This window comes from Sciurus carolinensis, chromosome 13 (assembly GCF_902686445.1).
Source record: "Sciurus carolinensis chromosome 13, mSciCar1.2, whole genome shotgun sequence".
NCBI lineage: Eukaryota > Metazoa > Chordata > Mammalia > Rodentia > Sciuridae > Sciurus > Sciurus carolinensis.
In genome coordinates, this window is record NC_062225.1 from 58,500,131 (window position 1) to 58,512,906 (window position 12,776).

At 36.7% G+C, this 12,776-nt stretch overlaps 1 protein-coding gene across 1 annotated transcript in view; it reads left to right on the plus strand.

Annotated features, from left to right (window-relative positions):
* Positions 1 to 10,967, plus strand: part of Lrpprc (leucine rich pentatricopeptide repeat containing) — a 104,716-nt gene extending 93,749 nt beyond the window's left edge. The window contains exons 32-38 of the mRNA XM_047522317.1: positions 798 to 999; positions 2,925 to 3,064; positions 3,194 to 3,309; positions 5,748 to 5,822; positions 8,428 to 8,512; positions 9,908 to 10,050; positions 10,811 to 10,967. Of these exons, the coding sequence (XP_047378273.1) occupies positions 798 to 999; positions 2,925 to 3,064; positions 3,194 to 3,309; positions 5,748 to 5,822; positions 8,428 to 8,512; positions 9,908 to 10,050; positions 10,811 to 10,867 (818 nt within the window). The 3' untranslated portion in view covers positions 10,868 to 10,967. The remainder of the gene's footprint in view (positions 1 to 797; positions 1,000 to 2,924; positions 3,065 to 3,193; positions 3,310 to 5,747; positions 5,823 to 8,427; positions 8,513 to 9,907; positions 10,051 to 10,810) is intronic.
* Positions 10,968 to 12,776: the final 1,809 nt, after the last annotated feature.

The window sequence follows — 12,776 nt, forward strand, 5'->3', positions numbered from 1 at the left end:
GCTCATCTGTAAAATTTGTACTTGCCTCAGAAAGGTAGTTTCTTAGTAGTATTGTGTCTAGTTTGTAGTAAATGCTCAATCAACATAATAAATGCTCAGTAAATTTAAGTTACCATAGTCACTATCATTAACCTTAATTTTGTTTTTATTTTGATCCACCGAAGTTAAGAGCCTCCCTAACTTAATATACTTAGGCACTAAGAATATTTACCTTGGGCTGGAGATATAGCTCAGTGGTAGAGTGCTTGCCTAGAATGCATGAGTGCCTGGTTTCAACACCTAGTACTGGGAGAAAAAAAAAGAATACTTGAACTTGATTGTCTGTAGACCTCTAGTTAACAAGATAGCATCAAGCTTGTCTTCTGAAATTTATGTTTATTTTAATAATATAAAAAGTTTTTCTTTTCTACATTCTATGTGTATTCATAAAATTTTATTGAGTACAATTTTTAAATTACCTATTTTCCCTTTTCCTTATTTGAGTCACTGATTTAAATTATTTATAGATTTGGTATAATGGTATATTCAGTAGTAAATACTAAATTCATCATGTCTTTTACTGTATTATTTTTAATAGACTGTTTAATTATTATCCTTTCCCATTCTACTGTGAAAGATAAGCTGTTCTTATCTTTTTTTTTTTTAAGGTTTCTCATGAAGTATTAATATTTTCTGTAATCTAGAATAAATTATTCATAGCTTTTTGTATATAGCCATTTGGTGCTCAGATTTTCAAAATGCATTTAAGTCAGTATGGATCATATAAGAAAATTCCATCCTCTGCTCTTATATTTCAGCTGCTCTAACAACTCTGAAAACAGCCTTGGATTTGGAGCAGATTCCTTCTAGGTTGTCAGTGACCCGCCTTATCCAGGCCTTTGCCTTGAAGGGTGACATACAAAGCATAGAAGCAATTCAGAAGATGGTAAATGGACTTGACTCAATTGGACTTTCCAGTATGGTTTTCATCAATAACATTGCTCTGGCACAAATAAAGAAGTGAGTACTTAGAAGGTTTCTTGAATTATCTCAAATACTGCTTTTAAGAACTTTGTTTAGACCCTTGGAAACTGCGTCAACTGTGGTGGAAATTTCAGTGCTGATTATTGTTACTGATTTTTCCTATTACCAATAACCATATGTTGAAAAATGTATTTTATCTTTAAATTAAACTTTAGAACAAACAACATTTGGGCTGAGGTTTTGGCTCAGTTATAGAGTGCTTGCCTAGCATGTGTGAGGCACTGGGTTTGAGCCTTGGAACCATGTAAAAAAAGAAACAAAATAAAGGTGTTGTGTGCATTTATAACTAAAAATATTTTTAAAAAGAATTTATCAGATTCGTGAAACTTACTGTGCAGTTACTAACTTTTCTCATTTTATATAGATATGCATGTCAGGCCTCTTGTTGTCAAAACACTTCTTTACACAAGTGAAAATGATTTCATTCATTTGTCAGCAATACTTGAGAGTGACACTCTGCTAGCATATTGTGAAACGGTCCCCAGCAACCTTGTTAGAAATATACATTTCCAAAGCTGAAGGTGCAGCTCAGGAGTAGACCAGGCACTTAGTGCATACAAGGTCTTGGGTTCCATCTCCAGCACTAAAAAGATAGAAAAAAATCATTTCTATACTCTACCCATCCATCCCTTCAGTACACATACCCCCAAGAAGGGGAAGTATTTCGATTTTATTCTCTTACCACCATCTCCAGAGTCCTTGTTGAGAATCCTCACTGTAGAATTTGGTAAGGACTTGATTTTTATTTTTTTTAATTGACCTCACTAGCAAAGTCCTTCATAGGGATAATTATGGAATTGACGTTCTTATTGCCTTTTTGGGGAAAATGTTCTTTAGTGGTTAACCTTATGTATATTTCATAACATGTGAGGTTACAATTTTTTTTTTCTTCTCTATTCCTTTGAGCAAAAATGTTGTATTTTATTTTGTTTTTACCCTTTAAAACTAAGTCCCCAAATAGAACTTCAAACTTTCCCTTCAGTAAGAAAATATGATTGCTTTAAGTTAGAAGATCAAGGAAATTATTCAAGGAACAGTTGAATGAATTTTTTAAAGATGCCATACAAACAGTTTTGTACGTTGTGGAGAACATATGTTTAGACACTATTGATTGGGCCCATGATACAAAAATATTATAACAGGACATTTGTTTTTAGTTGGTGAGTTCTTATTTTTAATGTAGTAATTTCAATATAAGATTGATTATTTGGATTTGAAGTGCCATAACTGTAAAGTATCAATTGTAGACCACCTTAACCACAAAGATAGCCATATATTTTTTCGTAATTTGTTTAGTAAAGCCATGCAGTCGATTTTTTTTTCCTGAGTTTTTTCCTGAGAATTTTAGTATTTTCCAAATGTATCTACCCAACAAAAAGAAATTTATGTTACTATGGGCTACAGATATGAAAATATACCTTTTGAAAATACGTCAGCCTCTTTAGAAATCCTGAGATGCCATAAATTGTCTTACCTCATATATTAGTGACCAGTTGTGGATTATAAAACAAAAATTGTAGTGGTTAAACTTAAATTTTCATTTCATAGTCAAAGAGCTATAAAATCAAATATTTAAGATAAAGTTATGCTAATTAATTCTTCTAGAGTTGTTTGATCTTTTCTCTAGAGCAGTGTTTTAAAATAAGCAACTGTTTTAACTACTGTGAAGTAAAGTATGTAACTACTATAGCATGGACCACTCAGAGATTGCCTTTACCACCTAATTGTGATTGGATTTAATTTGTGTGTGTTTTAAAATCTGGTTAATTGTAAATATATTTCCTTTTTTTCCTTAAGTGTTTGCATGAGTTGATCTAAAAGTAAATTCTTCTGCTGATACTGGCTGCAATATTAATATAAAAGCAAATATTTCTTTACAATTTGTTTTCTTCCTTTTACAGCAATAACATAGATGTTGCCATAGAAAACATTGAAAATATGCTTACTTCAGGGAATCAAACCATAGAACCTCAGTATTTTGGCTTGGCATACTTATTCAGAAAGGTGATAGAGGAGCAGATGGAACCAGCAGTAGAAAAGTGTAAGTTGGTTGTTTTTGTGAAAAATCACAGAAATACTTTTTCTCTCTAGTAAAACTGGACCAAATATCTTTGGTGGATGAGTCATATTCCTATTTTAATGAGATTTTTCTTACCTATCATTTTTCCAGTAAGCATCATGGCAGAGAGATTGGCGAATCAGTTTGCAGTTTACAAACCTGTCACTGATCTTTTCCTTCAGTTCGTGGGTTCAGGCAAGGTGGACGATGCCAGAGCTCTCCTACAGGTAAGACTTCTAGAGCCAGTGGGACTTGCAACTGCTGAGAAGTCAGCCGAAATCACTAGACGTGTGTATGGAGGATACTGGAAACAAAGTGTAGTGCTGCTAGAACCTTTGAACTCACTGTGAGTCAAGGTTGCATGACAAGGAACTGGATTGTAGGTTGTAGGTTGCTGGTTTTAAAAACTAGAAATGTCCTTAAAATTAAAAGAGGACTTGGGGTGGGGAAGATGGGTTTTGCTGAAGTGATTAAAGACAAATGTTTCTGTGCAGATAGGTGATGCAAAATGACGATTCCTTTGATCTCTCATTTTAATTTCTGTAATGCTCTAAATACTGTGCATCACCATGGCAACACAGTTTGCAAACAAAAAGTAGGAAATGTTTGCTTTTCAAGTACAGCTTCTCACTTGAATACTCAAACATTCTCAGTGGCTTATTCAAGGTTTATTAAGAGTCGAATTTGCTTTCTATTCACTTGTGTGTCACAGACACATTAAATGACAAATGCAGGTCTCTGTGGCCCGCACTCTCAGTTAAATTAGCAATCTTCAGGGAAGGAGACAACTGCATTCATGCCATTTTAACTGCACTAAATATAAAGCTGCGCCAAGTGCGACAGAACGGTGGGTGATCAGAGCTGCCACTGGCAGTGTACACAAACAGGCACCGCTGGGGAGCCCTTCCCAGCAGGTGGCAGTCAAACAGCCACCGTGAACCCGCCAGCGGCTGTGTTTGTGTAGACTCCCTGTGTCAGATTGAGGCCTGGAACCAATTTCTGATAGTAAATAGTATTATATTCACTTACATTCCTACCAGCTGCAAGATGTCTTAAGTCGGAGATAGGGAAGGTAAAAAACTGTACCCGTTTGGTTGAAGCTCCAGTTTTGATCTTTAAAGTTCATCTAGTCTGACAGTAGAAGCCAAGCCATGTTTTAAAAGAAATGCTTGCAAAAAATTTTTCTCTGGGTTTACAGTTGAATAAAAGAATGAAATTAGTGCTGCTTCCAAGGCTTTTGCTTTTGTTTCTGGACAGATAGGAATTCTGGTTAGTTTGGTTTGGCTCTTTTACTCTCCCCCTCCTTTTTTTCTTTGTCTTTTTTTTTTTCCTTCTCTTTTTTCTTCTAAGGCTATTTATGATGGGTAGGGATTTCAGAAATCTCATTGTTTTAGCATGCTGCTGTGTTAAAAGTTCTATCTTGAAAGGAATATACTCTATGCTTTGTCTTCATGTGTATGTATCTAAACACCTACTTTATAAATCCCTAATCAAAGTGATAATAGTATTCCTTTAACTGAACACACACAGTATTCTGATAGTGGTAGAAAATGGCACTTGGTACTTCCTCTGCCTTCTTGTTCTGAGCTGCAATCTGCATGACCCTTCACAGAGGCCACAGTTGACAGCAGTCTGTGACCTACTGCCCCCAGAGCTGCCTTTACCCTCAGTGGCCTCACCTGGGCATGGGCTCCTGGGACAGCTGAGTGTTGATGTGGCAGCAGCATCTTTGTTGGCATACTTTCAGTAGACTGAGGTTGCAGATGATAAGCCCTTACCCATCCTTTACCTGCTTGTCAAACAGTAAAAGATTATTCTTGCTTTAGTGAAGAACACTTTATTCACAGATGTCGAAAACATCGGTTTATAGTGTAAATGTTCCATGTGTCCCCAAAAGTTCTTTTTATATTATTCATTTTAATATTGACAGTGTTTTAAAGCTTTGGAAGAGCAATGTGCTTTTAGAAACTTAAGAGAATGACATCTATGATGAATGTAAACTAAAATATTGTCTTGCCATATTTGATTTGACTATAGCATCTAAGATTGGATAGACACTTGATTTATCTGGTCTGTCATATAAACTTTTTTTTTGAGTTTAACTTTTGTCTCTTTCTCAAGCACTGGCTGTCTGTTGCAATGAAAGCCTTTTATAAAATAGAGAGATTGAAATCAGTCCTTTTGTATGCGTAAGTGTAGGTAATTATACTTTAAAGAGAACTTGCTTTGTACATTTTAATTTTTATAAAGAAACGAGCAGTTATCTCCCTGACACCTTATTAAATGTATAATTAACCTTATGATCCCCAGCTCACTTGTGAATGCTTGGCAGTATAATTGGAGAGGAATAGTGTTTCTTTTTTTCCTCTTTCTTTGCAGTCCTAAACCTTGTTCTGTGGTTGTTGAAGCATTAGTTTAATTTTTCCCTTTTCTTTTTAAACAAACTTTATACTTCCAATGCCAAGGATGGCTTTGGCCAAAGCTTGGCTTAGCTTACACTTGTTTTCTTTTTTTCTCACCTTTAAAAAAATGGTCGACTAATAGGCCTTCCTGGTGGTAATGATACACTACTGTATTATTGTGAACTTTCTTAATTGGAAATATTCACCTTGATCTGCTTGTTTATCAAAAACCCTCACTTACTGAATAATGTTTTAATTTTCAGAGATGTGGAGCAATTGCTGAACAAACCTCAATTTTGTCACTATTCTGTATCAGGAGTTCTCAGAAAGCAGGAACGGTACAGTGTTTTACTTGTTAACAAATCAGTGATGCTGTTAAGACAGTCTTCCTCATGGTTTAACATAAGAGTTTGTTGCTTCAGGATCTTACCTAAAAATATCATTGAGACTGAAGACTTTTCTTGCCTGTATTTGCTAATTTTTTTTAGGATGTTGATACAGAGTTGGTACTGGCTCCTTAGTTGTGCTAGAAATGCAAGACAAGTTTATGCAGTGAATTCTTTGTTCATGTAGTTGTGCATTGAGAGCTCCAAGAAAGGGCTCTTAGGAATGGAAGATAAAAATTGTGTTGCTTAGGTCTCCTTGGTACATTTAATAATGGAAGCACTGCCAAGGGAGGCCGACCTCAGCAGTGCCTGTGTCAGGTGGCTACTCCTGACCATTTATCAGGGATAAGCTACCAGGTCAGTGAGCCATTTGACTTTAAAATTGATGTGGTCAGGGGGCACGATGGCACAGGCTTATAATCCCAGTGGCTCAGGAGGCTGAGGCAGGAGAATTGCAAGTTCAAAGCTAGCCTCAGCAACGGCAAGGTGCCAAGCAACTCAGTGAGACCCTGTCCCTAAATAAAGAGCTGGGGATGTGGCTCAGTGGTCAAGTGCCCCTGAGTGTAATCCCCGGTACCCCCACCCACCAAAATATTGATGTGGTCTCCCAAATTAATGTTCTCTTATGTGTACTTTGAAAGTGGTGTGTAAATGTGCAACAGAACAAAGATCCTTTTTTGGGGGGTGAGGAGGGTACCAGGGATTGAATCCTGAGCCCTCAGGATTACAGGTGTGCACCACCACACCTGGCTCAAAATTAATTTATATATATATATATATTTTTTTTTTTTTAGTTGTACATGGACACAATACTTTTTTAGATTTTACTTATTTTTATGTGGTGCTGAAGATCAAACCCATGCCTCACACATGAAGTGCTGTACCACTGAGCCACAACCCCAACCCCTCAAAATTCATAATTTTGATGTTAAAAAAAAAAAAAAGAATAAAAGTCTAGTTTTAAAAAGTCTAGTTTAAAAAATTTATTTGCATCCGATTGAACTTGCTGAATATCAGGAACCCTATTCTTAGTTTATTTTGGTATTTCAAACTGTGGTTGTAATGACTTTTCTAACTGAAACCATCTAAATAATTCACGTAAGATGAGGAGATCTAGTTTTCCTTCTTTTCCACATACTTCCCCTAACTACAAACACTTTTTAAAAACTTAATCTAATTTCACCTTTTAACTCTGGCTCATGTATTTATATACCACAAACAAATTTTAGAAAATATTTAGTTACACCTCTCTTTTCCTTTTAAAGAAATTCCTTTCAGACTTTTAAAATTTGTGATTTAGGGGACTGGGGTTATAGCTTAGTTGGTAGAGTGCTTGCCTTGCATGCACAGGGCCCTGGGTTCAATCCCCAGCACCACACACACACAAAAAAAATTGTGATCTAGTGTAAGAATCTGGGCTGGGGGTGTGGCTCAGTGGTAGAGCATGTCATTGGCACACACAAGGCCCTGGGTTTAATCCCCCGCACCACAAAACAGCAATAAGAAAAAGTATAAGAATCTAAAAAGCACTTGTTAGTCCATGTGTGAGACTGGGCCCAGATTATTACTGCCTTGCTCAGGAGCTGAAGTGAAGAAGTGAAGTGACCTTATCTGTTTTGAACATTGCTCCTAAGAGACTTTAAAGTGAAATAAATCCAGAAGAAGTGCAGGTCTAGGAGTAGATTGAAAAAACATGCTAAAAAGGGGATTAGTGTTTTTAAATGCTAGTTACAATGTCTGACAGTTTGACAGTAGAATGGTTAAGCCAGTTTACCTCTGGTAAGATGGAAATGGCATAAACATATGTAAAGTTCCTCATTAAGACAGTCAGCAGGGCTGGGATTTTGACTCAGTGGTAGCATGTGTGGGGCACTGGGTTCAATTCTCAATACTGTATATAAATAAAATAAAATAAAGGTCCATTGACAACTAAAAAATATTAAAATTAAAAAAAAAAAAAGAAATCAGCATTGGAGTGCTTCTAGAAGTGCTGGTAGTTGGCTTTTCCTTAGGGTGGGGCAGGTCTGGATTTTCCACAGGAAATAAATAAGACCTAGCTGAGGCTACATCCCCCTCCAGGGAATCCAGTTAAAAATCCAGTGAGACTCTGGAAGTGCTCTCTTTGTTTAGCATTGGGGAAAACTTCTGAAGGTTTGACTGAATTCTTCACATTTCATCAAAAAAATTGGGCACCTAAAAATATAGCTATTATCTCTTCCACTCTTGGGATCTCGTGATTTTTTTGATATGAATAGTAATTGACAAAAGAAACAATCTTTAGATGTTAAGAATATTACATTGAGATAATATTATATTTAGATATTTCAGAAAATATTCATAGAAGTGTAAATGCAGTTCCATTAACTTTTGAAAAATGATGGTTTGTTTTGTCTGGAAATTATCAAATCAATATTAAATGTTGAGATAGAAGGGAAAAATAGTCCATTAAATTATTGTGATTATTGTGAAGATTTTCTGATATAATATTGATATATCATTGGCCTGTTGCACCGTTCTTTTGAATTTGTGGTAATGTCACCTGAATTTAATTTCTTAGGCACCAGTTCTTACCTCTTTATTAGAATTGATTCCTGAATTAAGTGAAAAGGAGGAAGCGTACTCTTCCATCATGAAAAGCTATGGTAATAAATCTAATCTTATATTATTTAAATAATGTAAATATTTGTTGTATAGTCAACTAAGTCTTCAGCTCAAAGGCAGTACTCCTAAAAATCAGGTACTTACTGGTAATATAAGTCATTCACTAGCTCTGGAATGTTTTTAAACTATAAGAAGAATATGAAACTATTCACATAACTTTGATATTAACAAAGTATCATCATGTTCAGAGCAGCCCACATATATTGAGTAGGATCCCAGGTTCCTAGAAAGCCCCGGAAATTCACTCATACTTACATACTGGAAACAGTTCAGTCTCCCCTGGTCCCTACCCTGGAAAGGTAGCATGAAGGAAGTCTGTATTTGAGACTGTCTCTCTTGCATTGCCTTTTTGCTCCTTCATTACCCCTCCACCTGCCTACCTGCTCTTTTGAAATAACGGACCCCTCAACTAAATAACAGCCCAAGGTTTACTTGAAGTCCTGGTTGAAATTTCAGTCTTTTAACCGGTTTTTTCCCTTGTTGCCATTTAATCACATGAAAGGGAACCAGTTTCTTCACTAATTAAGATAAATGTTAGCATTTAAAAATCACGATCACCTTTCCATCTGCCACCTACTGGTTTGCTCAGTGGAGGCATGGAGTAAATAAAGAATTGCTTTGTTGACTTTATTTTTGGCAGGGCATCTGACCCAGAATTAGTAAATTGGTTCTCTAATTTTCCACCCTTATGAGGGAAAATGGTATATTCTAATATAGAGCTATAATCCTAAACCTTGAATTGCCAGGAATTAACATGAAATAGTGTCAAATGTATGAAACACTTCTATGTTACTACTAAGTTAGGCAACAGGTAAAGGGAAAAGAAGACACTAGTTTTTTTCTAAGCAGCTTCTGAGAGGAGTGGGAGCTGTGCCAGCAGCAGGGAAAAGACACGGGCCCTTTAGCGGGAAGCAGGGACTTTCCACAGGAGGGATTTACATGGAGGAAATTGCATCCAAACTTAGAGGATCTGGTCCAACTGAGAGTGCTGGGGAGTCCTTCAACCTCACTCTCTTTTGGGAGAGCCATGGATTGATCGATACACTTTTCACACCCTGTTACTTTATATGAGAACTTCAAGTTGTGACCATTTTAATTATCTTGGGTCTTCAGAATAGTTTAATAACCGAAGCACCTGATACCATTAATATTATTCTCAAAGCCTCTAAATAGATCCATGTTTGTCATTTTCCTTCTTCGCAGTGAAGAAGCTTGCAGATGGTGGGAATAGCAGGTGGCATCCTGCTCGAAGGCATTCATTTGCCTCGAGATAGAGGGATCTAAGTCCCCAGCAGTAGTGTTCTGGTGCACAGAGAAAGCTGGGTCCTTTTTACCTATGACTAACAACTTTTTTTTTTTTCCTTTAACTTGGTCAGCCTTGGACAAAGATGTTGCATCAGCTAAAGCGCTATATGAACGTTTGACTGCAAAGAACATGAAGTTGAATGATCTGTTTCTAAAGCGCTATGCAGTTTTACTGAAGAATGCTGGAGAATCTGTCCCTTTCACTGAGCCCCCTGTGAGTATTTCTTAATTAAGGAGAGAAAATACCTCCACAGATTTATGTATGCCTCATAAGAATGTGTGGAAAAAAAAAAATGTTGAATACTTAATTACATGAGGATTAGTCCTCTGTGGAGAACCCCTGAGGGAGGGCTCGAGGGACTGAGCAGTGGCCTTGGCTGGGGCTCAGGGGAGCACAGAGAACTCTGGGGTTGAGGTTTAGGGGAAGGTCTGCCCAGACGTTCCCTGTGGGTAAGGGCTTATCGTATGTCCCTGGCGATTCTCTCATCATTTCTACTTAAAATAGAATTTAATGGACTAGTATTTCATTAGCCAGGCCTATTTTTGCCACTGTTAGTTATAAGTTCCTTTAAATAAGTTGGTTTTTATTTCTTTATTTAGTAAATTTGGTTTTCTTTAATAAGAGAAATCATACATGCAGAATTCCATTTTATTATATCACTGAACTGAAAGTCACTACACTGTATTTATCTCAGACACTTCAACCCTGCATGCCCAGGTATAAATAAATACCTACACATGTAGGCCTGTGCATGCAGAGGCTCCTGGTGCTGACTTTTAACTCTGAACTTAAGGCCCTTGAACTCTTCATTTTATGAACAGGAAGATGCACAAAGCTTGGGAGGCCAGTTGGCCATGGCCAGGCAGTCTTGGCCACCACAAAGACAGTGCTTGTGATTTTAAAGTTCAGTACCATCAGCCCTTGCTGGTGACTGTATCAGTAACTCCTCTTCCTTTTTTTTTCTCTGTAACAGGAAAGCTTTGAATTTTATACAAAGCAGCTAAAGGAATCAAAGGAAACCCCTTCGTGAAATGAGCAGTCACTGCTTTGTTTTGTGTGTATTTGTGACCCTGTGTCTAAATGTTATTTTTAATATGTACTTGAAGGAAAAAATAAATAAATGAAAAATTACTTTGTTTATGTATTTTTTATCGCAACATATGATGTTCACCACCTTATTGACAATAACCGAGTACACTTTGTTACTAGTCCGTTTTGATTTTCAGTGTACAGTGTAAATCTGTAATATTTTAAGTCTCATGTATGAAGTCATAATTTTTCAGGGATCTTTTCTCATAACTCTTCAGTTACTCTGTTCTATTAAATTTATTACTTTCATAAAAATATTGTTCCTTTATTGAAGACTTACTAGTATTTATCTGAAAGATTTGAATAGAATGATGCTTCCTAATGCTTAAAATTCTAGGAGATAATAATAGCTTATATATGTGAAGTCCTGGATAATTTTCTGGCTTTGTAGGAGTCACTAAGAGTCATCAAATCCTGCATTTGTCATTGCCTAGTGAGAACAGAGACCCTAGAGACTGTCACTTGTCCTTGGTCAAGTGGATCCTTGGCACACTTTCTTGCCTTCTCCCGTGTTGATTTCCATGAGCTTCTGTTCATAAAAACCTCTAAAACTTAGTCTTGCTCATGACTTTTCATGAAGTAGGGCTATGCATTTTCTTTTATTTTGGCTTCAGGACTTTGCCAGTACAAGCTGCACTGTACACCAGGCTCATTATTTAGACTCAAATGCTGTAAATAACATGATTCTGTATGTGAAAGGGTGAAATCTTGGTCTAATCAAATTTATCCCCATACCAGCTCTTATGCTGTGAGAACATGAGAACTACATTGAGAGTAGTTACTTAAAACTTAAGATAGGCAGTCAATAAAGTTTAGCATTGCTAAGATGTTTTAATATGGAATATTGGCCTATTTAAGGATGAGGTAACTAATTAGCAAAAATATTGAAAATGTTTTATATTTGTGAACTATCCCCATTTTGGTTTACTCCTTGGTCCATTGGAGAACCTGCTCTTCAGCTTCAGTGCTGACCTGTTTCACATTATTCATGGTAATGGGAGCCCCTGCCCTGAGCCAGAGTCCCTCCTGTTGTTTGTGCTGTTAACCCTCGTGTCTTGTGGGACCAGCCCTCCTTTGAGTGCCTGGAGAAGGTGGGAGACAGAAGGTCCACAGAGGGAAGCCAAAAAGTGTGTTTCATCATGGGATGAGCCATGCTTTCTTTTCCACTCTGTAAAGTGAGGCCTAAGCAGAAGGGTTGGTTAGTGCTGGGTCCCAGCGTGGGACTTTCTGCACTGGGAGTTTTGCTATTGTGTGATTTGCCTGCAGCCTCACTCCTGTGCACTTGTCCGTCTGTGATGACTCCACTAAAGCAGGTGTTACCTTTTGCAGTCATGCTACCCCCAAAGTAGTTGAGCTAAGTTTTACTGCTATGCATTAAGCTATGTCTCTAGGGTGTAAGACATAACCTTGGGGCATAATATGGATTAGGAAGTCATCTTTGGGGAAATGAAGTGCAATAAATATCATTTGTATGAGGTGGTTAAAATTCGGGCGTGATATAAGTATAGTAATTGTATATCCTAAATATCTAATAACTACACTGAAATAAGTAGAACTTTAGAGTGAACAATTTAATCTCAAATTACAAGAAAACAGCTAATTCTAAAAAGTAAACATGTCATTGTAAACTTTCAGTATTTTGTATATAATTATATGTTCATCTATTAGAAAGTAATATAATTTAAATGTGAATTGCTTTGAATAAAATGTACTCCAGCTATCTGTGAGCTGCTTTATTTTTATCTTATCAAATAGCTGCATAACTGTTTTAAGCCATTTCAGAGGACTTCCGTCTTAAAATTTCAAATTAAAAGTTGTGCTACCAGAATTTCCTAGGTAAGTGGCTTATA